The sequence below is a fragment of the Prosopis cineraria genome, unplaced genomic scaffold, assembly GCF_029017545.1.
Source record: "Prosopis cineraria cultivar Desert tree isolate PC_DT_omini unplaced genomic scaffold, ASM2901754v1 PC1072, whole genome shotgun sequence".
NCBI classification, from domain to species: Eukaryota; Viridiplantae; Streptophyta; class Magnoliopsida; order Fabales; family Fabaceae; genus Prosopis; species Prosopis cineraria.
Genome location: NW_026556397.1, coordinates 8,913 through 36,408, shown reverse-complemented (window position 1 = coordinate 36,408; position 27,496 = coordinate 8,913). Strand labels below are relative to the sequence as shown.

The 27,496-nt window shown below is 32.0% G+C and overlaps 3 protein-coding genes and 1 long non-coding RNA gene across 8 annotated transcripts; 3 read left to right on the top strand and 1 right to left on the bottom strand.

The window, feature by feature from the left end:
* The first annotated feature begins 279 nt into the window (after positions 1–279).
* LOC129299199 (linoleate 13S-lipoxygenase 2-1, chloroplastic-like) lies at positions 280–6,099 on the top strand. The gene is made up of 8 exons (XM_054937660.1): positions 280–787; positions 2,276–2,513; positions 2,643–2,954; positions 3,062–3,147; positions 3,254–3,364; positions 3,580–3,881; positions 4,521–4,787; positions 5,159–6,099. The coding sequence occupies exons 1-8, from the start codon at positions 431–433 to the stop codon at positions 5,916–5,918; spliced, it is 2,433 nt and encodes an 810-aa protein (XP_054793635.1). The 5' UTR covers positions 280–430; the 3' UTR covers positions 5,919–6,099.
* A 2,366-nt stretch (positions 6,100–8,465) lies between these two features.
* Positions 8,466–8,975, bottom strand: LOC129299198 (uncharacterized). The gene is made up of 2 exons (XR_008590512.1): positions 8,842–8,975; positions 8,466–8,717 (listed from the first exon to the last, which is right to left on the bottom strand). It is a non-coding gene; the product is annotated as an uncharacterized LOC129299198 (long non-coding RNA).
* LOC129299197 (linoleate 13S-lipoxygenase 2-1, chloroplastic-like) lies at positions 8,642–15,623 on the top strand. 5 transcript variants are annotated; one of them, XR_008590511.1, is made up of 10 exons: positions 8,642–9,334; positions 11,107–11,344; positions 11,465–11,788; positions 11,913–11,998; positions 12,104–12,214; positions 12,446–12,747; positions 13,370–13,636; positions 14,117–14,351; positions 15,229–15,356; positions 15,485–15,623. XR_008590511.1 is itself a non-coding variant. In XM_054937658.1 (10 exons), the coding sequence occupies exons 1-10, from the start codon at positions 8,945–8,947 to the stop codon at positions 15,231–15,233; spliced, it is 1,980 nt and encodes a 659-aa protein (XP_054793633.1). In that variant the 5' UTR covers positions 8,642–8,944; the 3' UTR covers positions 15,234–15,248. The 5 variants fall into 5 exon arrangements, 3 of the variants coding, with proteins under 3 accessions (XP_054793633.1, XP_054793634.1, XP_054793631.1); XR_008590510.1 differs by having other exon boundaries at positions 15,158–15,356; XM_054937658.1 differs by lacking the exon at positions 15,485–15,623 and adding an exon at positions 15,132–15,153 and having other exon boundaries at positions 15,229–15,248.
* Positions 15,285–18,137, top strand: LOC129299195 (uncharacterized). Its single transcript, XM_054937655.1, has 6 exons — positions 15,285–15,356; positions 15,485–15,635; positions 15,715–15,792; positions 15,905–16,020; positions 16,359–16,412; positions 17,954–18,137. The coding sequence occupies exons 1-6, from the start codon at positions 15,285–15,287 to the stop codon at positions 18,002–18,004; spliced, it is 522 nt and encodes a 173-aa protein (XP_054793630.1). The 3' UTR covers positions 18,005–18,137.
* The last annotated feature ends 9,359 nt before the right edge of the window (positions 18,138–27,496 follow it).

The window sequence follows — 27,496 nt, the reverse complement described above, 5'->3', positions numbered from 1 at the left end:
GCACGGAGCATGCAATTAAGTCAACAATAACTAAGCGCAAGTGTATGTATAGTTGAAGTTGGATGACGGAAATGAAGACAAAAGTGTACATGTTATGTATTCTCAACTACAAGGAAACGGAGGGGAAGCTACCATATTCATATTATATTGATTGAATTGAAGAAGGGGAGCAAGCAGAAGATACATTAAATTAAAAGCAATTGAATGAGTCAGCCCCCCAAGTAGGCAGGAATATATATGAATCAAATTGTGAGTATATGAACCACATCTCTATCCCTAGCTCGTGAGAGAGAGACTGCGCAGGAAGAAAAGTCCCCCAAGAAAGAATCTCCAGTGTATATAAAGGAGGAGGACAGATCAAGGATTGGCAAGTACGTACGTACGTGCATGAGACCATCAGATATTCAGAGAGCTTTTAATTAAGGAAACAATGGAGAATCATTGGAAGGTTAAAGGGACGGCCAGAGTGTCCAAGCTTAAAGACTTGTTTGGCAAGTCTCTCTGGATTGAGCTGGTGCATCCTGCCCCAGACACGACGACCACCATCAAAGGGGAAGCACGCAGGAGAGGCAAGACTGACAATCAGATATTTCTGTACGACACGTCGTTTGAGATCCCCAGAGATCATTCTGGGGAGGTGGGGGCTGTTCTGGTGCGGAATGACCACCACAACGAGATGTTCCTCCGCGACATTCTTCTCGACGGCTTCCCTCAAGGCCCTCTGCGCTTCACCTGTGATTCTTGGATCCAGCCTTCTCTCCCCAGAGTCTTCTTCTCCAACAAGCTGGTTCGTTTAATTTCTTTTCTAATTACTCCTCATTAATTAGTTTTTTTAAAAAAAAAAATTGTTTGCTGGTGTACGTCCTTAAATATTTGGTTAACATACAACTTATCAAAGATTTGATTCTTGATAAAACAGAATAACATATAATTTATGCAAATTAAACTGACACTACTTAATAAATGGAGTTTAGTTTTTATTGTTTGTACGGCTCCCACATGCTTGACTGATATGAGGGGGGAAAGCCTAATCAAAAAATTACTGTTGTTTCTTTTACTCAACATGCTGCTGCTGAAGAAAACTACAATTCTTTTCCTACAAAACAGGGCTGTGGATGGCTTAATACTAGAGTCATCTGGGCACTTGTTAATTCCATTACCGATGAAAATTGTATATTTATGTAAAGTTTTCTTTTAAAAAAAAAATAAAATAAAATAAAATAAAACAAACTTAAAAAAAAGGAATAAATTTATAAATCTCACCTTCATAAGGGTTAAATCATTCCATTACTATATTTATAAAGACATGAATGTTAGATCTTCCTATAAATCATTTAAGAAGGTTGGCCAAGAAAGCAAAATCATTTAAGAAGCCTTATTTTACTTATTTTAAAAATTATGATGAAAAAAAGAATTTGCATATACTTTGTGCTCCCCACAAATAACAACAAAAGTTATCAAGATGGGCTTAAAGCATCAAAAAAATTAAAATTCGCTTGAATACTAAATAGATATATAGCACGAAATTAAAATTACTTATAAGATATTATTAACAATACCTATAAATTAGAATGGTGTTTTTGAAAACTAAATTTACAAGTTTTAATTTTAGTATAATATAATATAATATATTTGCTTGTTCTTCACAAGAAAAACATAATAAATTTTTGGTAAATAATAAAATTCTCAACTTAAAGATGAGAAAATGATATGAAATTATAAAGTTACATTACATATTACTCCTTCTGGTTCAACTTATAAAATATTTTTTTCAACTCATTTTGCTTCAAAATATAAAACACTTAATAGTTAGTAGGTTTTGAATTTTTTTATTTTACTATTATTTTTATTAACTTAATTTTCTGTGTAACTTGATTAGTATTTATTATATTTTTCTCACTCTTTATAATAACTAAAACTTTATTGATTTATAAGGAGGATCACACTTTTTTATGTTATAGTACTTTATTAAAAAATAATATCTCTTTCATATAATTTATCATTGACAATTAAAAAAAGATAAAAAAAACTTATAATATTTTAATAAAAATAAGGATATAATTTGATTAATATTTAAATTATAATTAAAAATATTTTATATTTTGGATTGGAGGTAGTATTCGTTAAACCACGCCTCCAGCAATTTTATTTCCTCGACATCACCAGCACGCCATGAATATACGACTAAAAGCTGAACTTGTTGATATCACGTTGTGAATTAATTAATGTGAGAGTAGAGAAATTAAAAGTGGGATTTGCATGGGAATGTACGCAGTCGTATCTGCCATCAGAAACACCAAGTAGCCTGAAAAGGCTGAGAGAGGAGGAGCTGGTGGCAGTAAGGGGCAGTGGCGACGGAGAGAGAAAGAGTTCCGACAGAATATATGACTACGATGTCTATAACGACCTGGGCAACCCTGATTCCAACATCGACCTTGCCAGACCCATTCTTGGTGGCTCCCTGCATCCCTACCCTAGACGCTGTCGTACTGGTCGCAAACCTTCTTCTACAGGTACGTCTCTTCTCTCTTTTCATTTCTTGCTCAATTTTTAGCATATGTTTTGTGTTCCTAGTTGTTATCTGCGTAGGTCACATCATATTTATACTTAATTTACTGTGGAACTGTGTTGTGATATTGCAGACCCATCTTCGGAGACAAGAAGTTCAAGTGTGTATGTTCCTCGCGACGAAGCATTCTCTGAGACCAAGCAGACTCAGTTCACCACAACCACAATATGTGCAGTGGTGAGTGCACTGATACAATCCTTAGATGTGGTGCTGACGGATCAAGACCTTGGATTTTTGACATTCTTGGAAATAGATATGCTTTTCAAAGACGGCTTTAAGGTACCTCCTCTCAAGAACGGTGGCAACGGGTGCATCCCCAACCTCATTAAAGCTGTTTCAGATAGCCAGCAAGCATTGCGCTTCGAGGCCCCTGATACTTTCAACAGTAAGTATAATTTAAAATCATAAGTTTAAGCCAACAGAAAAGAGTTATGAATAATCTTGTTCTGTAACTCTCTTTACTTGACATGTTTGTGAAATTTGGAACTGTAGGGGATAGATTCTTTTGGTTTTCTGATGAGGAATTTGCCAGAGAGACTTTGGCAGGTGTCAACCCCTGTAGCATAAAAATGGTTAAGGTATGAATTGATGTGGATATATTACGGTTTAATTTCTTCATCATATTAGTTATATATTTTCAATAATTTTATGTCTTCTGGGACTATTTTATTATTTATCATTCAGGAATGGCCACTGACTAGTAAGTTAAACCCCAGTATCTATGGTTCGCCCGAATCAGCAATCACCAGAGATGTAATTGAGCAGCAGATAAGCGGCTACACCACTGTTGAAAAGGTACACTATTAAATTAACCGAACAAAGTTGTTAACCAACGTTACAAATAATTTGATTTGTTTAACATGTTATAATTTTAACTAAACACATATTATCCAAGCGTTTTGATCTCAGTTGAAAATATAGAACATTGTTTTTCACTGCCCTTATAACCTGCAGCCATGTCTGTAAAACACTGGTCCTAAGGTTGTTTGATGAATACATGCGCAATGCAGGCCATTGGAGAGAAGAAGTTGTTCATCATAGATTACCATGATTTACTGCTTCCATATGTGAGCAAAGTGAGGCAACTCGAGGGAAGAACATTGTATGGATCAAGGACAGTGTTCTTCTTGACCGCACAAGGCACACTGAAGCCACTGGCTATTGAGCTAACTAGACCACCAATGGATGGGAAGCCGCTGTGGAGGCAAGTCTTCACGCCTTCTGGTGGTTCCACCAATCTTTGGCTATGGAGACTTGCCAAAGCTCATGTGCTTGCCCATGATTCTGGTGTCCATGAACTTATCAGCCATTGGTTTGTATCTTTACGCTTTTATCTTTTATCCATCTTTCATGCACTGAGTTACTTAGAAACACAGGCACTGATATGCTCACATTAACTGATCAAACATGAAATATCAGATATAACACGTATTGAATCATTGCTAAGTCCATGTTGAATGATAATGAAAGCAAGAATCAGTTCTTGAAAATAATAAATTTCTTGGCCGGTAGTCCTTTTGTGAAGTGACAGAGGGATATTGCTTTGAGGATTTATGTTGTTCTGAAAGACTATTTATGTTTTTACCAATTTCGAGAAATGAACCAAATGATTAGTTTATTTATGAGTATAACCTCTTATTCATCTCTCTGAGACCACCGAATGTCAATCAGTTCATTAAATAGTTTTTTACCGCTTTGAAATGTTTGATTTCTTTTTTTAAATTTTATTGTAGACACAACAAAATAATACTACTAGGTAACACTTTTAATTCGTTTTTTATAACGATACCATGGGGTCTGTTGGTCAGCAAATGATGTCATGGTTGTAAAGTATAAGCATTTCTGTGATTTATAGTTGAAACATGAGCTTTCATTTGATAGGGCTCAATAGAAGTTTAGAATTACGTCTGAATTAAGACTAAGACTAAAATATGTATGTCAACATTTGCAGGCTAAGAAGTCACTGTGCTGTAGAACCATTTGTGATTGCAACAAACAGACAGCTCAGTGCGATGCATCCTATTTACAGATTGTTGCATCCTCATTTGAGATATACATTGCAGATCAATGCTCTTGCTCGTCAAGTACTCATCAGTGCCAGTGGCATCATTGAGATCTCTTTCTCAACTGGAAAATATTCTATGGAGTTCAGCTCTGTAGCGTATGACCAACTTTGGAGGTTCGATTTACAGGCACTTCCCAATGATCTTATTGACAGGTACAAATATGCTCATCACTTTCCATCTAGAGATACAGTCTTAAAGAAATTTCTGGATAAATTGTTTGTTGGTTTCTTTAATTTCACATGATTTTATTTTTGGTCTTATTGTTTAGAAGTTTGAGCATGAAGTCCTAAAAACTTAAAAACTTCCATGCCAAAATGAAGATTATAGAATCTTAGTCTTTGCTTTTTGGCTTCATTAGATTGTATCTTAGTGGCACATGTCCAAGCTCAAACATAGTTTTATTTTAATATGACATGTCCACGTGAGTTCTATCATCTTTTATTTTCTTCAAAGCATCTTATTTTAAAATCATTTTTCTCCCCAAATGATACCGATACTGAAACTGATGTTCTTCTTGTTACAGAGGAATGGCAGAGGAAGATCCTAATGCGCCCCATGGCCTGAAGCTAACAATAGAAGACTACCCTTTTGCCAACGACGGCCTTCTCATATGGGATGCCCTCAAGCAGTGGTTCACGGACTATGTCACTCACTACTATCCAAACCCAAGCCTCATAGAGTCAGACGAGGAGCTTCAAGCATGGTGGACTGAGATCAGAATGGTGGGCCATGGAGACAAGAAGAATGAGCCATGGTGGCCAAATCTCCAAACCCCGCAGGACCTAATTCAGATCCTCACCACCGTAGCCTGGCTAGCCTCAGCTCATCATGCTTCTGTGAACTTTGCTCAATATGCTTATGGGGGCTACTTCCCTAACAGACCCTCCATTGCCAGAAACAAGATGCCTACAGAGGACACTTCAAAGGAAGAGTGGGAGAGATTTCTTAAGGATCCTGCGCAATTCCTTTTGGAGAGCTTCCCTTCACAGATTCAGGCCACTGTAGTGATGGCTATTCTGTATCTGCTATCTGATCATTCCCCAGATGAAGAGTATATAGGGCAGAAGATAGAGCCTTCATGGGCTGAGGATCCAACCATAGAGGCAGCCTTTGGGAGGTTTAATGGGAGGCTGAAGGAGATTGAGGAGATTATAGACGCCAGGAATGGCGATGAGAAGTTGAAGAATAGAAATGGAGCTGGGATTGTGCCTTATGAGCTAATGAAGCCATTTTCTGGTCCTGGGGTTACTGGAAAGGGAATTCCAAATAGCATATCAATTTGAATCAGTAGCATGATTTAGGCAGAAAAGTAATGTTGTTTAATTTAAAATCGTTTGTTTAAGATTAAAAAATAAGTGATTTTTATGTAGCTTAGATTTATTTTGTAAATATTTTATAAAAAACAAACATTGTTTATATTTGATTAGAATAATAAGAAATGATTATTAATTAGTTGCTTTTAAATTTTATAATATCTTCCTTAAATTTTATTTTATAAAAATAAATTATTTTTACCTTGTTAATATTTTTGCGTATCATGCATTTTTAAAATAACCTCTTTTATCCATCGCATTAGATTATTTTAAGGAGCTACTCAGAAATTCTTTTTCAGATTATGATTATTTTTAAAAGTTTAAACAAATATAATAAAAATTTACAAAACAATTTTTTAAAAAAATTAAGTAATTTTTTCATAAAATAAGCTAAAATAAACTGCCCTTAATTTGATCCTTGGATTGTTTATGTCGAACTGGCTCTAGTCCAAGAGATTAGTGGTTGAAACTAATGAACTGGTGAGATGCTAGTAACCGTGTCAACATTATATTTCGAGGCTAAAATTAAATAGTTTAGTAATTTAAGAACATATTTTGAGCTTATTTTAATCTTGGAAAATGCGTTGTATGATCTTCAGTACTAACACACAAGAAGCAAATATTCTGATGCAGAAATGAGATAATCATTTTTTTTTTCGAAAAGAAGAAATCAATTTTATTTTTATAATAAATTAAAAATTGTCTCTTGTTTAGGCATTTAAAAATTTATAGATTCGGATTTACTTATATGCTTATGAATTTAAAATACATTAATTTTATATTTAACATTTATCTAAAATTCGAATTTTCATTTACCAACTCAAACATACCTAACTGTTATTTGTTATAATCGCAGTGAAAACATTATACTAAAGCATCCATTTTTTAGCAGCGGATAGGAAAGTAATTTTATATGTGAAATTTATAAAATATTTAATTAAAAATATAATTTTATGAAAGTATTAACTTGAAAAATTAATACTATATGCTGACTAGACCATATTATTTCAATTTATCCATAACATTTTCAGAAAAGCAATAAAAAAAAATCCTGGATAATGAAGTATGGATTAAACGAGTCGACAAAGCCAGTTTCGTTCAAAAGTCATTTTCGTGACATAGTCATTACAATGACTAACAAACTAAAAAACAAAAGGCAAATTTCACACGCGACAAAGAGCACATGTTTGGAGCCTTGGAGGCTTAGAAAGTTCAAATCCTCTGCATGTAGATAAGGATAGGAATAAAAGAAAAAATTGGCCTTGAGTTTAAATGTATTTATAATATAATGTTACCTCTCAATTTTTAAAAATAATACAATTTATCTTTTATTATTAATAAAAATTAATTTTAATTATTAATTAATTTGAAAATGACCTAAAATTTTTTTTGTATTTTTAAAATTTTTTTTGTATTTTTTTGAATCATTGTTTGTAATTTATAAAATCTTTTTTGTCATTTTTAAATTAATTAATAATTAAAATTAATTTTTATTAACTATAAAAATTAAATTATTAAATTATTTTTAAAAATTAAAAAATAATATTATATTAAAAATAAATTTAGAACCCAACCTAAACATTTATGAGCTTATAGATTAGGGTCCAGTTGGCTCGTACCATGAGCAATAATGGAAAAGGAGAAATGAATCTCTTACTTTATTGAATAGTCTGTTGGAGTATTTATACAAGACACCTGTAAAGGTCGGGCGTTAATAAATAAAACTACTCTAACTTACTATTCTGCCTAGAAGTAAATAGTATTCATCATTTGCATTATTAAAGAAAGAAGATGACTGGTGGGTATTTATAAAAGAATCGTTGTTATTAAGGGGAAAAAACTTTTTCGTGTAAGAAATTACTTGTAGCTTGTTTGTGCTTTACGCCTTGTATGGGAAATCAACTTCATATACTATATTGCATTACTTATTTCCTAAAAATTGCGAGCACCAGCTTTTATCTCTGAAAACAGTTTTTTTTTTAAATTTAAACTGATCATCAATTTCATTTCTGTATTTTATGTACTTAAGATTTGTTATCGACTCACCGCATGGGCGGATCTAATAAAACTCGTGTATTATTGAGGAGTTAAAATACAAAATAAATATTTAAGTTTAGGGGGCATGAACGTGGCAAATAATCTTGGAGTCGACTTCAGTTGCAGTACATACTATTAAAACAAACTCTTTCTTGGCTTATCGACTTGTCAACTACGGTAAGCTTCATGCATGATGACCACGAGGCTCCTTTCGATTATTGCATATAAATCAAAATATATTTTTTTTTTTACTTCTAAGAGGTAACGAAAACTCGCACACCTGTTCTATAATATTTTAACATATTTTATTAAAATTAAAAAAAATATTAAAATTTATTAATACTGTCTAAAAATTTAATAAATTTTTAATTTTATTTTTATTTGATAACATATTTTTTCTTACAAATATTTAACGAGGGTAAAAGTAAAATTTAAAATAAAAATTTAATAATGTAATTTATAAATAAGACTACAAAATACTTCTTGAAATTGGTGGAAGTAATAGATTTGGGAAATTATGATCACATCAAGCGATAATCTGAAGGTGGAGCGTGGAAATTATGAACACAAATTAAAGTATGCAGATATAGCTATATATGGAAACAGAGGGTAGCCAGCATATTAAAGCACCAAGCATTTAGATGAACCGACAAGGCGTTTACCTAACTTAACAAAGGGTCTGGAGTTGGAGCAGCCAACCAGATAGCGTCGGTGAACAAAGATATGGGATCCCTAAGCCCACAGAAAACTAATGAGGGAGAGCAAATTGAAAAGGGAATAATTGAATAGTCAGCCTGCAAGTGGTGAATGCATGTGAATGAGAATTATGAGATGAACAAGAGCGTCCGGTTCTCACCTCTCTATCCCTTGTGAGAGAGACAGTCCATGAAGGAAGGTCCACACAAGAAAAGCCGACAGAAGCAGCCTATAAAGGAGGAGATATCGATGACGGGATTGGCATGAACAAGCACATTGATAAGAGAGAACAAGAGAGAACAATGGAGAATCATTGGAAGGTTAAAGGGACGGCCAGAGTGTCCAAGCTTAAAGACTTGTTTGGCAAGTCTCTGAGGATTGAGCTGGTGCCTTCAAACGCAGACAAGACCACCATCAAAGGGGAAGCGCGAAGGACAGGGAAGACGGAGAAGGAGATATCGTTGTACGACGCGTCGTTTGAGGTGCCCAGAGATTTTGGGGAGGTGGGGGCGGTTCTGGTGCGGAATGACCACAGCAAGGAGATGTTCCTCCACGACATTCTTCTCGACGGCTTCCCTCAGGGCCCTCTGCGTTTCACCTGCGATTCATGGATCCAGCCTTCTCTCCTCAGAGTCTTCTTCTCCAATCATAAGGTTCCTTTCTTTTCAAATTACTCCTCATTAATTAGTTCGCTCACGTTAAGGCTAATGACTTGGACATATAGATCAGTAAGCGTAAGATGTGGTGAGTTCAAACCTCCACAAAATTAATTAATTCAGAATTACGTTCATAGACTACTCAAATATACTATTCACTGGTAATGATCAATATAAAATTAATTATTGTTAAAACAGAAATGTAAACCTTTTTTTTTTGAATGTCACTTTTTGTTTATCTTTGTATATGACTAATTTGATTAAATGGTCATTCTTGGATGTGATTCCTTCAATAATGAATCCGTCTTCTTCTTCTTGTTTTTTTTTTCCCTAAATTGTTTGTTGGTTTACGTCCTTAAATATTTGGTTAACAATTAGTCAAAAGATTTTATAATTAATAAAATATAATAACGTGATATAATCCATCCCGTGCCTGTGCGCTGTGTAATAAGATAAAGCCGGTTGTTGCCTTTTCTTTTACTGTGACACGGTGTTGCTAAAAATAAATATTCTCTCAATTTTTTATTTATAAAAAAATTATTAATTTTTATTTATTTTTAAAAATAAAAAATTACTTATTTTAATAAGTATTTATTAACTATTTTCTAAATTACTCTTCATAATTTACATTAATAAAAAATAATTCATACATGCTTATATTAATTAACACAGAATATTTTAGTCCATTTTTTATTTTTAACATAATTATTATAGCTAGTCAACTTTTTTAAACTCTGTAATATAATTTTTATTTCTTATATATAAAAATGAAGAGTACAATACCTTTTTTTATTGCAATATATGATTTTCATACGAAACAGGGCTGTGGAAGTGGATGGCAAAAAATCATCTAAGTAATTGCCTTAATTAGTTAATCAAGGTCCTAAAAAAAGTACTTAATACCCTCTTCATGCCTCTCTTTTAAAACTTATGAGATTTAGGATGTTGAATTTTTATTCCATTAGTATATAGTTATTCCATACTATATTAGAGATATGCATGTAGATCTTACTACAAATCATTTAAGAAGTCTTATTTTGCTCATTTGAAAAATTATATTCCCTTCATTAAAAAATATAAGGCATTTTTAATCAAATCTCAACACCTAATAAAGTAGTTACTTACTTTTTAACTAACCCTCTTTTTTTATATTTACTCATATAGAACACCCTATAATAAATATAGGGTCATTATCAATAAGGATACTTTTAAAAAAAATATAATAATTATACTTTAAAAAATTAAAAATATTTTATATTTTTAAATATTCAACTCCTTAACAGAGGGAGTATATAAAAACAAATTTACATATACTTTGCACTACCCTAAAAATAAGAAATGGACTCATCAAAGCATAGGATTGAAATTTGCTTAATACTGAATAGATATATACGACAAAATTAAAATTACTTATGTTATCAAAAATTTAAAATTACTTATAAGATATAATAAACAAATACCTATAAATTATAATGGTGTTATTGCTAACTAAATAGTTTAAGAATTAAAATTACTCAAATAATATTCACTATATTATTTATTTATATATTTAATATAATATATCGAGCATTTTTATCTAGTAAGGATATTGGGACTATTTGATTATTATAAAGTTTTGGTAAATCAAATTCTCAACTAAAAGCTAGTAAAATGATGTGAAATTTAACAAGTTACATTGCATATTAATATTGCATTGTGAATGCGTAGTTTAATCAACTAATGTGAGAGTAGAGAAATTAAAAGTGGGTTGTGCATGGGCATGCACGCAGTCATATTTGCCATCGGAGACACCAAGTGGCCTGAAAAGGCTGAGAGAGGAGGAGCTGGCGGAGGTGAGAGGCAATGGCGACGGAGAAAGAAAGAGTTCCGATAGAATATACGACTATGACGTCTATAACGACCTTGGCGACCCTGATTCCAACGTCGACCTCACCAGACCCGTTCTTGGTGGTTCCCGGCATCCCTACCCTAGACGCTGTCGCACTGGTCGCAAACCTTCTTCTGCAGGTTCTCTCTTCACTCTTTTCATTCCTTGCTCAGTTCTCTGCATTGGCTTTATGTTCCAAGTTTTTTTCTCCCATAATTAATTAATTAATTAATTAATGGAACTATCCTGTGATATGGCAGACCCATCTTCAGAGAAGAGGAGTTTAAGTGTGTACGTTCCTCGCGACGAAGCATTCTCAGAGACCAAACAGACTCAATTCACCGCAACCACAGTATCCGCAGGGGTGAGTGCACTGATACAATCCTTAGATGCGGCGGCGGTAGACCAAAACCTTGGATTTCTGACATTCTCAGAAATAGATATGCTTTTCAAAGATGGATTTGAGGTGCCAACTCTTAAGAACAGTGGCAATGGACTCCTTCAGACGTTCATTCCCAAGCTCATTCAAGTTGTTTCAGGTAGCCAACAAGTCTTGCGCTTCGAGGCCCCTGATACTATTGACAGTGAGTATAATTTGACTCAAAAGTTTAAGCCAACAGAAAAGAGCTCATAAATAATCTTATCACCAATTAATTCATTGTCTGTAATTCGCTTTACTTAATATGTTTGTGAAATTTGGAATTGCAGGGGATGAATTCTTTTGGTTTTCTGATGAGGAATTTGCCAGAGAGACTCTGGCAGGTGTTAACCCTTGTAGCATAAAACTGGTTAAGGTATGAATTGACATGAATGTATACCCTTTTTTAATTATATTACTTATATTTTTTCAATAATTTTACATGTTTTCTTCTGGTTCTATTTTATTATTTATCATGCAGGAATGGCCACTGATAAGTAAGTTAAACCCCACTATTTATGGTCCCCCTGAATCAGCGATCACCAGAGATGTAATTGAGCAACAGATAAGTGGCTACACCACGGTTGAAAAGGTACTCTATTAAATTAACTGAACATGGTTGTTAAGCAATGTTACAGATAATTTGATTAGTCCAGCATGTTATAATTTTAACAAAACACATATATTATCCAAGCACGTTCTGATCACAGTTGAAAAAACAGACCATTGTTTTCACTGACTAACCAGCCATTTCAGTGAAACATTGTCCATAATGTTGTTTGATGAGAGTGTGTGTGTGTGTGTGTGTGTGCATGCAATGCAGGCCATTGAAGAGAAGAAGTTGTTCATCATAGATTACCATGATTTACTGCTTCCATATGTGAGCAAAGTGAGGCAACTCGAGGGAAGAACATTGTATGGATCAAGGACAGTGTTCTTCTTGACCGCACAAGGCACACTGAAGCCACTGGCTATTGAGCTAACTAGACCACCAATGGATGGGAAGCCACAATGGAGGCAAGTCTTCACGCCTTCCAGTGGTTCCACCAATCTTTGGCTTTGGAGACTTGCCAAAGCTCATGTGCTTGCCCATGATTCTGGTGTCCATGAACTTGTCAGCCATTGGTCTGTATCATCTCGCCTTTATCTTTTACCTATCTTTCATATGCATAGAGTAACTTATGAAACACAGGCACTGATATGCTCATATTAATTCATCAAGCATGAAATATCAGACATAACATGTATTGAATCATTGCTAAATCACTGGTAAAGAATAGTGAAGGCAAGAATTAATTCTTGAAAATAATAAATATCTTGCCAACTAGTATTTTTCGTTAAGTAACAGAGGGATGCTAAGAGGATTTATGTTGTTCTCAAAGGCTAATTTATGTTTTTACCAATCTTGAGAAATGAACCCAATAATTAGTTTATTTATGAGTATAACCTCTTATTCATCGCTGAGACTGCCTAATATCAATCAGTTTTCAATGGATGTTTTCCACATTGAAAAGTTTGATTTTGTTTAAATTTCATTGCAAAGGCAATAAAGTAATACTAGGTGATCTTTTTCATTTTTTGGTAATGATACTATATGGTCTGTTGGTCTGCAAATAATGTCATGATAGTAAAGTACATTTGTGATTTCTTGTTGAAGCATGAGCTTCCATTTGATAGGGCTCAATAGAAGTTTAGAATTACCTCTGAATTAAGATAAAGACTAAAATATGTATGCCAACATTTGCAGGCTAAGAAGTCACTGTGCTGTAGAACCATTTGTGATTGCAACAAACAGACAGCTCAGTGCGATGCATCCTATTTACAGATTGCTGCACCCTCATTTGAGATATACAATGGAGATCAATGCTCTTGCTCGTCAAGCACTCATTAGTGCTAATGGCATCATTGAGATCTCTTTCTCAACTGGAAAATATTCTATGGAGTTCAGCTCTGAAGTGTATGACCAGCTTTGGAGGTTTGATTTGCAGGCACTTCCCAATGATCTTATTGACAGGTACATATATGCTCACGACTTTCCATCTAGTGATAGAGTCTTAAAAGGAATTACTGGATAAATTTTGTCAATTTGTTCGTCTCTTTAATTTCACATGATTTTATTTTTGGTCTTTATTGTTTAAAAGTTTGAGAATGAAGTCCCAAAACCTTAAAAACTTTTATGTCAAAGTGGAAATTATAGAATCTTAGTCTATGCCTTTTGGCTTCATTAGAATGTGTCCATGTGGCACATATCCAAGATCAAACATAATTTTATTTTAGCTATGATATGCGTATGTGAGTTTTATCATCTTTTCTTTTCTTTTCTTCCTAGTATCTTATTTTAAAATCATATTTTCCCTCGATTGATGTGTTTCGATGGATATATGTTGGTATGAAGTCATAACAATACCATTCAACACATGTATCAGGCCTCAAAATAAGCATGCTTGTGCTTTGTAAGCTGATGCTGATATTGTTGTCGTCGTTGTTGTTACAGAGGAATGGCAGAAAAAGATCCTAATGCACCCCATGGCCTGAAGCTAACAATAGAAGACTACCCTTTTGCCAACGACGGCCTTCTCATATGGGATGCCCTCAAGCAGTGGTTCACGGACTATGTCACTCACTACTATCCTTTCGCGCCTATGCAGTTCCTTTCGCGCCTCCATTGGCTGTGTCGTCGTCGGCTGGCTCCGTCGCTCCGTCGTCTGGTTGCATCTCCGTTGGCAGAGGTGAAGTGTCTTCCCTATCCCTTCCAATGTGGTCCTGCTGTTTGCATCTGATTTTCTCCATTGTATCACTTTTTTTCTCCATCTGGTAAATTGTTTAAATAGTAAATTTAAGCGTTGTTTTGCAAACATAACTTGATCAGTCTATCCTTTTCCAACTGAACTATGCAAGATATTCTGAATGGAAGACATTAGTTAAGTCCTGTTACTATCTCTTATTGTTTGGTAGCACTAATGAAGCACTATAGTTGTTGGTTATTTGGAGGCGAACCTATGTGAAAGTGATGAAACGCTGGTGCTTGAGAAGTGGCTTTGGTCTTTGCAATTCAACAATGATGATCTTTTTCGGGCACGGTTGTCTTCAGTTATTTTGTCCTGCCCTCTCCAAATTGGAGAGTTCGGTACCTCAGGACCTTTTTACAATCGATCTTTTCACAATATTTTCCTGTCATAAATTAATAAATAACCATATTCTCATACTCTATATCTAATGTAAACTAAGAAGAAAATTGAGGGAGACTGAAATTTTGTTTAAAAATAGCCAGATTTAACCTACATTCTTCTTCTCGTGATGATGCCCATTTCCCTTCCATTCATTCCATCTACTTCCATTGCTAGGGAATTAACACACTGAAATGAAACTGTCAAATGGTGGTTTTCAACTTTGATTTGTGCTGTTAAGCCGTCAACCATCCAGATTAAGCCATGTTAGAGCGGCTAGAATGGTTTGGGTTGATCTGTTATGTTCATAAGATCAAAGGGCCAATATTTCTGTACTTTCAGGACACTTCTGGATTTCTCCACTGTAGGGTATCTTTATCAAACTTTTCAGTATCCTTACTGTACTGATCTCTACCAGCATTGACGAAAATTTTGATAGCTTGATCCAAAGTCTTTGAAAAGCAACCACAAATGAAGAATATTCCTCTAATATTAATGGGTTGTGGAGGCGTTGGGCGTTATCTTCTCCAACACATTATCAACACCCGTTCTCTTCACTCTTTTAAGGTATTTGTATTTGTTTGCATTCGCTGATTTTGTTTCATACGCTTGCTCTGAGTGATATAGTTGTGACAGTTGAGTGGGTTGCTTAAGTTAAAAAATATTCAATTTTTATATTTTACCTTCTGTGACAGGGATTTTACTTAAGAGTTGTGGGAATTTGTGATAGCCAATGTTTGGTTGTCACAAGGGATTTGCTGCACAAGGATTTGGATGACAGCCTCTTATTGAAAGCTTGTCAAGTCAAGAAAAATGGTTCCTCTCTATCAATACTTGGAGATTTTGGTAGGCCTATTTGCTTGACATGGTTCATGTATGATTACATCTATATTTTTTATGCTTATTTACTGATTCATATTTAAAGATAAATGCCAGGTATATGGGCATTTAGAATCACAAGAAAAAATTTTGGAAATTGCCTCTCAACTTGGAAAATCAACAGGTTTGTTAAATATTTCATTTCTTCCAATGACTTAATGCAAAGATATATCAAAATAAGAGTATACTTATGCTCTCAATCATTAATAAAAATGCTTTTGAATCATTTGATGTAGGTCTGGTCTGTGTAGATTGCTCTGCCAGTTCTGACACTGTCATTATGCTAAAAGAAGTCATTCATATGGGTTGTTGTATAGTTCTGGCAAATAAAAAACCTCTTACATCTACAATGGTAATATAATTTTAAATTCTTATAAGTTGATATTGATATGGAGATATACAATCTTTCTTCATGCTAGAAGTCAATAAAGTTGATATGGTAATATATAATGCTAGAAGTCAATAAAACCTATTTATCCTGCTAATTTTTTGTTGCCATCGTTGCAAAATCTATCAGCCCAACACACAAAATTACATACAAGGGTTTGGTAATTTTTATATGGTCAAGTGAAAGCTTATAGCTTAAGTTCTTGAAAGCTTAGTTTCTTTCTTTCTTTTCTTTCTTTTTTTTCTCCTTTGGGTTCATAACTTGTGTATTTCCTGTCTAATAATGATTCCTATGTGGAATAGGAGGATTTTGAAAAGCTTTTTGCATACCCACATCGAATTCGGCATGAATCAACTGTAAGTAATATTTTGTATGCCTTCATTTCATTCCCAATATGTGTAGTAGCACTGTAACATGTTTTACATTTATGATATGGTTAAAACTTTGGGAGAATGACATTTAAAACCCTTTCAAGGGAATTTATCACAATAAGGACTTATTGGTTTTGCATCGGATATTGTCTTGTGAAAACACGTATATGTTATTGTTAAAAGTTGTGTTTTCACAAGATAATATTTGATGCAAAATTGATGGGCTCTTATTGCAACAAATTTTCTTGAGAGGGCGTTAAATGTCATTCTCACTAAAACTTTTGAGACTATTGGAGTTTTGAAGAAGTGTAATCACTAAAGGGCTCCTCCATTCCATTGATTCAGAGGATTGAAGCTTGATAGCATTAAGTAGTGAACAACAGATGGCAGAACTAGTGGTTGTATCTACCCACTATGATGATAGAGGAGGAGACGTCAGAAATAAGGAATAAGGGCACACTATTGTTTTCAAAAGGGATGTATTTAGGTTCGAGACTCGAGAGCATGAGTTTTTGAGAGAACATCATAATACTGGTGCATGATTAGGATTTTTTATAAGGGTAATTGAGTATTATTGCTTGTTAGTTATGATCACTGAAGGATTATGGGACTTATGTGGAGTTTTTGAATCTCTTAAGATTTATCTTAAATAAATTACTTTCTTTAAAACTTGATTGTCATTTTTCCAATGGTTTTTGTGTGCCCAAAAATGTACATCTTTTCGGTTGTGTACGGTTAGGCCTAGAGGATAATCAGCCCGATACAATTTTCATGACCTGATTTAACAATCGCTCCAAGCTTATGTTGCGACCATAATAAAAAATAATAATTTAATGGTATCATGAATATAATTACCTATAATGGAAAACACTTAATATATGATAAAAAATAATTAAGTTGACCCCACCAACTAACCATACTTAGGCCCTGTTTGGTAGGAATGAATGGAGGGTTGGATTTGAGACTTATATTAGGAATGGCCCAATTTGGTATGCTTGGTATGAGTAATTGAGATTAGCTTGAGATTGCTTAGTACCACTTAGAAGGAATTACTCAAACTCACCTCCATCTAATATTTAAAAATTTGTCTTGGGATTGGAAAATTATGAGACAAAGCCATCCTTGTTCATAATAATTTCAGACAAAAGTGCCCCTCTAAATTTTGTCAATCTTCTTCGCAATGCTGGCAAAACACTCATCCCCATCATTGACAAAGTCCTGATTCCGTCAATCTCCTCTAGTCTTTTACTTAGCTTGGATGAGAAAATTAGCATTGATAACACTCATTTTCTTTGTTTTCTTCTTTCATTTTATGGGTTCTATCTATTATTTTGGTTCACTTTATGTTTTTGCTTTGAAACAAATTGATGAGTATTGCCTCGTTAGGCCTACTAAAATTTTTTGAATAAACCTTGTCCAAGTTTGATAGTGTCTACTTTATTTTTCCATATGATTAAATGTTTTAGCCTAAATCATCCTTGTTATTTCATTGTAATCAAACTTTGTATATTTATTTTCTTTCATAGATGGGTGAGGAGGTTAAGGCTATTGTTCCAAAGTCTATCTTGAGGAAGTAGAAGAGGGAAGAGGAATCGGCATTGACCGAAAAGCAAGACATTGGAAATACTAAGAAGAAGAGAGAGGAGAGTCATGATGGGCAATAAGAAGTAGAGGAAGAAGACAACAAGGAGGCTAGAGTGGTGGAAAGAGCTTTTGTGCATGGTCAGAGAGCAAAGGTAGTGGCCTTTTGCGCTGCCATGGTTGCAGGGAAGCTGAGAAGGAGATTGATTGGAAGAGCAAGGGTTACAATTTTTTTTTAATTTAAGGGGTATTATATTATTTTTATAATTTATGTTTAATTATAAAATAAAATGATAGAAAGTATTTTCTATCAATACTACTCCATACTAAATATAATTTTAAAACTTCCTTATCACTCTCATTCCCATTACTAATGCTAGTCCCAATTTCAATATAGATCTTTTTAAATTAAGGCCTGTATATCAAACAAGGCTTTAGTTCCTCTCTAAGCCTCCATCCTACCTACTTGGCCAATGGCAATTCCTATTGGGATTTTCTTCTTTTGCATCCATGTGATCAGTCATATGTTTTGCCTACTTTCTCCCCTTCAACCCTCATTTTTCAACCCAAAAAAAAAACTCATTTAAAAAAATATTTTTTGACCAAAGGAATATTACACTTATTTAAAAAATAAAAGTTTCACGAATACTTTTATTAATTATATTATAGAAAGACTTTATACAAATTACAAATAATTAAAATATATTGCTTTTAATTAAAAATAGTGATAATTTTCTACCATTTTAATTATACAAATTATTTTTAACTACATTTCTTAGGGAGTGTTTGGTTAGAGATTTTTGAAGGAAAGGTGAGGAGAGTTATTATCCTTCCCGTATTTGGTTGGTATTTAATAAATTAGAGGGAAGGAGTAGGGGAATCCTCAGCTTTAATTTGCTACAAAACCTTTCAATATCCACCAAAATATATTCTTATATTTATTACGCAATGCATGATATAACAACTATTTAATTTTTATGAAATGATTTAAAAAAAGGATCTGTGGAAGTAATTTCTAGCCATCTCTGTCAGGACCTGAAATGGAGAGACAAGGCCATTCTCAAGACATTAAAACATGCTCTGTCCAAATTAAAATATAGAGTATTAGTAACTAGTTCATAATTTTAAAAAAATGTTAATTGAAATTTTAATTTTTTAAAATTTTACATTCTTTCAATTATGCTCTAATTAAAAATCTATATAAGAGCTTTAATAATAGTAATTAAAATTCAAATATATCACTTTTTAAAAAAGAATAATAAATAAAGTAGGAGTATAATAAGAAAAATAATTATAAAAGTTATCCAATACTCTATATTTTGAGACAAACAAGGTTTTCAAAAAAATGTTATATATTTATGGCTTGGAGGGAGTGAGAAAGAAGTGGGGCTCAAGAGATTTCAATGAAATGAGACCCAAGAACAGCCACATTTAAAAGGACTTCATGAGAACCAAACGACCCTCCTCCCCCTCTATTTATGTTCTCTGATTTCATGTTCACATCTCCTCCATATTTATTTACTTATAAACCAACTCAATGGTTGGAGTAGTAGCAACCAATCCACGTTCATTTATTGCATTATTTCTATTCCTTTTCAATTATTTCATTTTTTTCTTCCACATACAGACACTGATTCTACAATAACACAACTTTGCCTTTAACTTTCAAGATTCTTTTATCCTTATCAAGTGAAGAGTCAAAACACAACGTCAAACTATTTTTCAACCTGCAATTCCATAAGTAATGTGATTGACAATGTCGTACGGAGCTTATGAACCTAACGTATTTTCTTCGTCTTTTCGGTTGCGCAAGGTTAGGCCGAAAGGATAGACGGCCCAATACAATTTTCCTGACCCCATTTAACAATCACTCAGAGCTTAGATTGCGTCCATACTAAAAATTTGTTCATTCATTTTTTTTTAAAAAAACATTTCGTAATTATCAATTTATTGTTATATTCTCCCTCCAAACTACAATATAAATCATTTTATAGAAGCATCCATTAGTTCAAAATATATGACATTGCATAAATTTTATATTTTCCCCCATTTATACCTGTGTTTTTTTTAACATTCTTTGTCTTTAAATGCTTTATGTTTAAATAATATGCACATGTTATTAGAAAAATTCAAAGGCACAAATGAAAAGATGTCTACATTTTTTTAAAAATAAAGGTTCAATTGCTCATCTGATCTTATTTATAAGGTAAAGAAAGATTATTTATTTTGATTTTATTTATAAAGTATTTCAACAATTATTATATTCATTTTTACTATTTTACCTTTATTAAATGTAAAAAAATTTATTAAATTTGTGTTTGAATTTGCCTATATAATCAATTATTGGCACTAAAACCCTGGTTTGGGTAAAAAAAAAAAAACAAAAAGAAAAAACCCAAACACTTCCATTTAGCCCATAATCAATTAATGAGGTGTAACTTTCAGAATCTATTCTTTGCTAGAAACTTCCGCCCGCCCGGATATACCCAATATACCCTTAAACCTTAACTTGAAGCACATGAGTTTCTTCAGTCTCGCCTGCAACATGGATTTCTACAGCAAATTTAGTGTAGTAGAAGACATGTGAAGAGCATGGAGTAGATGCCGGAGGCAACATATATGGCAACACAATGGTTGGTCCAGTGAGCCCGAAGATCCCGGCACCAACCATCAACTAGAAGGCGAACTCTATGATGTCCCACTTCGCTCTTGCTCTCTTCCGGATCTCATTAGTCGATCCTTGAACCTGAGCCACATCTTAGTCTCTTAGATATATTAACACATTCAATCCCTTTTTTTTTTAACCAAAATTAAATTATTAATATTACAATATAATATAATTTAAATATCTATTAATTAATTAGCTCTATAAGTTAAATAATAAATTTTACTTTTTAAATAAAGTTTAACAAATTTGATAATATTATATACAACTTTTTAATATTTATATTTTCAAAAGCAATATCCTTTATGGTGAATTATGCATCTTAAATTTATTTTGAGTAGATCATCCAAACATATTTAATTATGTCAAAGTCAATTTTAAAAAAACAATATCCAAACATGATCATGTTATGACATAATTAATTATATTAATTAATTTTTTCATAATTAATTATACTCAGTTAAAATTTAAATGAGTTATAAATGTTAGTGTATTTTATTTTAAAGTAAATATATTTGATAATCATGACGTTAAAAACTTGTTGAACTTTTAAATAGAATTAATGAAATTTAATATTTTTTTTGATTTTAATAAAAATATTGAAAATAACTTATAAATATAATAAGAACACGTAACATTTTTCTCAAGCTGTGAATTAGTTAACAATTACAAATGTTATGGTCTATATGACTTGTGTGACGTTCAATGGTTTTTTAATTACACAAATCTAAAGATGACGTCCAAGTTGCAACTTGGTAGGGAGCTGGAGCGTCCGTGACTATCATTATCATTTGATTATAGGCCCTCTATATATATACATGAATAACCATCCAGGTTGCTTGGATTGTTAAATATAATTAATTGGGCCTGTGAGTTGAATTAAGGATATCTTTGAGGCCACGTCATTTTTATACCACTTAATAAAAACATGCCATATTTTTTTTTTCTTTTTTTCCAAATTCATCCACACAAAAAAAAGAAGAAGCCATGCCATGTGAAATTCATTTAATCTTACATGTTACATCACATTTATGTGAAATTCATTTAATCTTACATGTTACATCACATTTATGTCATCTTAAATTATTTTAATTTATTATCTTTTCTCTTCATGATAATGATAAAGAGAGAAAAGATAAGAAACTAAAAAAATTATTTAACAACAATGACACATTAATTTTTATTTGATTGAATTCATATAATTTTATTGGATAAAGTATGAGTATAGTATTTTTGGTCCATGTAAAATTTTTTCCATATTGTTAACTCATTCCAATATATTTGCTGCATTTTACATATATAATTGATCATGATCAAGTCGTGAAGAAAAGCATATAAGATATTGTTGGCGTGTGAATCAGGCTGGCAATTATTAACGTGTCCCACCATTTTGTTAGTTAATTATCCAGATGAAGCAGTTACTTAGATCAAAAGGATTCCATATTTGTTTTTGTTAGATAAATGAAGCCTACAGTACTGTGACCAAATGAAAATTAACAACATATAAAAACTTTACACGTGTGCTGTCACATCCCAATTTCTTCTTTTCAGTCAGCGGCGTATATGGGGCGTAGTTCCTATGCAGATTCAGACTCAGAGAGTTAATCGTAGTGAGTGTTGTCGGGTTCCGAAGTTTAATTCCGTGGATTTCAAGGCTTCTAAAAATTAAGTAAGTGATCCAAATCTTCATCTTTTTTTTTTCTTTTTGATATTTTTTAGATCTGATATGAAAAATAAATTTAGAGCTAGATAAATTTGAAAATTATTAGGTGTTTTTAATTGATTATTAGGCTGTTAAAATAGCCAAAAAAAATTAAATTAAGAGTTTATATACGTGGGTTTTGTCCAGCTCATTGATTTTGAGATCTTTAAAGCAGTTTTTAAGAGACTTACGATAAATAAATAATAATTTAAGAATTAATGGATTAGAAATTTTTTCTGGACATTACATTTATTTACAAATAAGTTGAATAGGAAAAACTTTAAAGATAGAATTTGAGTATTTTGGGAAAAATTTTACAATAAAGGGGTTTCTTTTAATTTTATAGAGGTGTAAATGGACAAAATGTATATAAATTAATTTAAGTTAAATGATAAAATAATTTAGATATTAAATAGGGAATGTTAGGAGCAGTCAAAGTAATTTTTGAATAAAATAAATTATCAAGACTTATTAAATAATATATTTATTATTATTAATTTTTGTAAACTAGCATTTGTGTTGGTAGTTCTGTGAATATTATGGAACATATAAATTTTAGCTTGAAAAAGAGGTGACAATAATTATTTTTTTATTGTGCTATAATATTACACACACACACACAAGCTATTTTAGAAATATTGCACCCACTTAGGGCTTGTTTGATTTATCATTGATTAAAAATATATTTTTGAAATTGTCTAGCATGCTTAGCTATAACTTGAACCTATCTATTATTTTGTTCCTTTTCAAACATGCTAATTTATATTGTTTAATGAATCATATTGTAGAAATGGTTATTTAGGATTATTTGAATTTTTTCAAGCATGCTTATGAATACTTGAAATATTATAAGAAATATATATATATATATATATATATTTAAGCATGTTTGTGTGTTTTGGAACCTTATGGATGTGATGCAATTGTGGAGAGTATAAGGGAAGATATGATTATGGGAGAAGTGTTGGGGATTTTGTTGCTATTTTGGCCACATGATAAGCTACCAAGGACCTCGCAATTGACATTTCTTGCTAGGGCTCCTTTTTCTTAGTTTGAGACTATGGGACATTTGGCATCTCCTTTTAAGGAGAGAAGTTTAATCTTGCTAGTAATGCACTTTTGGTTGGGTGTGTCCTCAAACTAGTCTCTAGCTAGTGGGATAAGTTGGATAAGAGATAAAAAGGAGGGCCAGGGATGGCATAACATATTCGTATGACTTTTTGTTATACTTTTGAATCGAACAAGTAATATTCCTTTATTTGTAAACTAGTATTGTAAAATATATTATGTATAAATAGATACTGTGAATAGGTGTACTATTCTCTTCCAAGAGAATAATGAATACACAATTGCAGAACCTTCAAGCTTTATTCATATAGTGGCAGCTGATTTAAAGATGGGACAACAAATAAATAAAGTTGCTACACAACGATGGGTACGGAATACAAGCAAGATACCTACTGATTTTATCAAACTAGAGACAGATGGATCAACTACTGCAAATGGTTTAAGTAGCTATGGTGTGGTTTTAAAGGATGCTAAGGGTAATTGGATCTTGGGCTTTAATCAAAAGCTAGGTCATATTCCTCTTGCTATGGTTGAGATATGCGGTATTTTTATAGGTTTGGAACTATGTTAGGAAAAAGGGTTCAAGAATGTGAAAGTTTATTGTGATTGTGTGTATTCTATTGCCACCATCACAAGAGATAACCATACTGACCACCCTTTCCAAAATATCATTGAGGCTACTAGGAAATTAATTTGTAGAAATTGATCTATAAATTTTAATTTTACATTTAAGGAAGATAATAAAGAGGCTAATTATTTGGCAAAGATTTGTCATAGTATCCCCATTGACTCTAATCTCTTTAAGGTGCCAATACAGATAGGAGTCTGAGTCTTTGGGGTGGTACCATTTTTGTGTTTCTTCTGTTCTTTGTTTTGGTTTTGTTTTTTCCTATGTATTTTTCTTTTTGTTTTTCCTTGTTTCTTAGGTGGCTCTCTTTTGCTTTGGCCTTGGTTGCCATCATGTACCTCTTGGAGTTTTCTTCTATTTTGAATGAAGTTTATCCATGCTTATTAAAAAAAAAAGATAATTTGAAATGAGATTTTGAACTAGTTTGTTGATATATTTAAAATTTTCATATCTTATTGAAACGGTTGGTCTGATACGTTACCTCTTATAATTTTTAGGTGTAGTTTTTGATCGGTAATAAGGGAAGGCATTGGAGAATTGAGTAATGACTCAATTGTCCTCTAAGCATCGCACATGTTTAGTTTACATTTTGTTTATTACCATAACTTAGGAATGTATATTTAAATTAGTATTTTATTGATTTTGAAACCACTAAATTATAGTACTTTGAGTCCTTTAAAACTATTTTGAAGAGCTATTTTATTTGATTTTGAGCTATGCCTTACAGTTTTTATTAAAGTCTCTTTTTGTTTGTTTTTTTAATTTATGGAAAATAGTTGCAGGCTTAAAAGCCTTGGTTGTTTTATTAGGATCCTAATATCTAATTAGCAAATTATTATTATTATTATTAGACGATATTTTTTTATAAAAATAAGGAGGGTACATGTGTATGTGATTTTTGTAGATATGACAACACACCCAAAAAGGAATGAATTGAGTGTTTATGAAGATTCTTTCAAAAATTTTTCAACAACACTATATGTAAGAAAAAGTTTGAATAAATTTAAGTTCTAAACTTTGATTATAAGAATGTTAAAGTAATTTGCACAAACTCAATATGTGTAAAATTAATTTCTAAGTGAAAGTTTAAGTATGAGTATTAGAAATATCAAATTTAATTTTGTACACTAAAATATAGTATAAATTAAGGTTACTAGAAATATAAAGAGTTAAGAGAAGAAATAATGCAAACTATGATTTATCCTGGTTTAGTTCCACCACTTGAACCTACATCCATTTTCCAAGCAACTACTTTAAATTTTTCCACTATAACACAAGTTTAAGTGTGTATTTGCTATCACAGTATAATCATAAGTTTAGTTTGAATACTTGTAAACCTTTATAACAATTAACTTCACTAGTGAGCTCTTTTTCTTAATAGAACAACATCTCTTAATTATACGAGAAATATTTCCCTCATCTTTACAAGGATTTTGAGTATATAAATTACTCAGTTAAAACTTTTTATAAGAGCAATGATAAGTACAATGAAATTGTAATACTCAAAAGATGAAGATATAAATGATATTAGCTTAAGAATAATGATTTTCATAAAATAAGAGTAATACGAGTATGAATTTTATAGCTTGATGATTTCTAAGCTCAACCTGCTATTAAGATGAATTTGAAGTGTTATATTTATAACTAATGGAATGAAATAGGAGTTAGAGACATAATATGATTGTTTATAGCCATTATATAGTGATTATAGCCATTGGTGACATTTCAAACATGAAACAAAACTCATCACCCATGAAATGAACATTTCACATGCACAAGTGATAAATTAAGCGTGAATCATTTTTGACTCAAGCTTGAAACATCATGAAAGTATATTGAAGTGACAAATCAAATAGGAATCATTTTTTATTCAAGTTTGAAACATCATACAAAGGTGACAAATTAAGTGTGAATCATTTCTAACTCAAACTTCATACAATATACCTAAGTGACAAATCAATCGTGGATCATTTTTGACTCAAGCTTGAGATGCCATTTAGTATGCCTAAGTGACAAATCAAGCTTGAATGCTCTTGCTCACAAGTTTCAAATGACTAGAAGAAACTCTAATCCATTCAGGATGACAAATCATACTTGAATGCTCTTGTCTTTCAAGCTTGAAATTGTTGGTAGAAGCTCCAAACTTCATATATTTGACAATTTATGTGTGGACGCTATGTGCTTTCAAGTTTGAATTGGATCACATAGGCTATTCAATGAAAAATAAGGTTTTGAATGGCATTTCAAGCTTGGATAGTAAGTGATTTGCGCATAAATTGCACACTAAAGCATTTTAAGTGGAAACAATGCTTCTGGCTGATTTTTCAAGCGTATGTACCATTTTCATTCATGTGTGTGTTGGAGGGCTTCACTGTACAGAATTTCATGAGGCTATAACTTATTCAGTATAACTCCAAATCTAACAAATTATATATTGTTAAAAAGCTGTTAAAGTCTAGTTTTCAATAAAAAAAATTTTACACTTAAGTTCAATATAAATTTTGAGATATGAAGAGTTATTGGAGGTCAACTTTGAATATTGTGTAGAATCAATATCTCAACACTCAACTTTTAAAATTTATATCTCTTTCAATAGAACTCCATTATAAATAAATAAAATATTATTAAAAAAATGTTGGAGTCTATTTTCAAATGAGATATGTGTTTACATTAAAATGATTTATGTAGTGAGAGATATGACTAAAAATATGGCTAAAGGTCAAATATAATTTTCTGTACAATTCTTATTTCAAAGCTTAAATTTTAAGTGTTCATAACTTTTTCAACTTAACTCCTTTTTAAGTAAATAGAACAACTTTGAAAACTCTATAGTGTTTGTAATCAAAACATTGCAAACTTCATGAGGTATATATGATCAAAGATGAAAACATGATTGCAGAAAAATATATCTCACTCTTTCTCTTAAGCCAATATTGTGTATCTAAATCAATGAGTTTAATATAAATATTTCTAGCTTAATAATATTACACCTATCAAGTCCAAGGCTTCCAAAATACATTCATGATTCAACCTTCTTAAGCTCTTATTGGATCAACCTTCTCTTATTCTTTATGTTATTCAATCATAAGTGTAGCATGTAAATGATGACTTAGTTTCTTTCTCTTCATATTCACCCTCATCTTCACTTTGACTACCATTAAATGATATATCATTAACAAAATAATTAGTCCAAATATCAATATGCGTATAAGTATAGGAATGAAAATTATGGTACTATGTATAGGAAAATCTTTATATCCAATATATAAATGATAATATTTTGAATATCTTTGGATATAAAGTTAGTTTAAGATAAGGAAAAGTGTAATAATATAAAATAAATTTTATACACATAATTATTTTTTCAAATAATATAATATGAAATAATATAAGTAAAAACACTTTAAACACTTGTTCCACAGTTA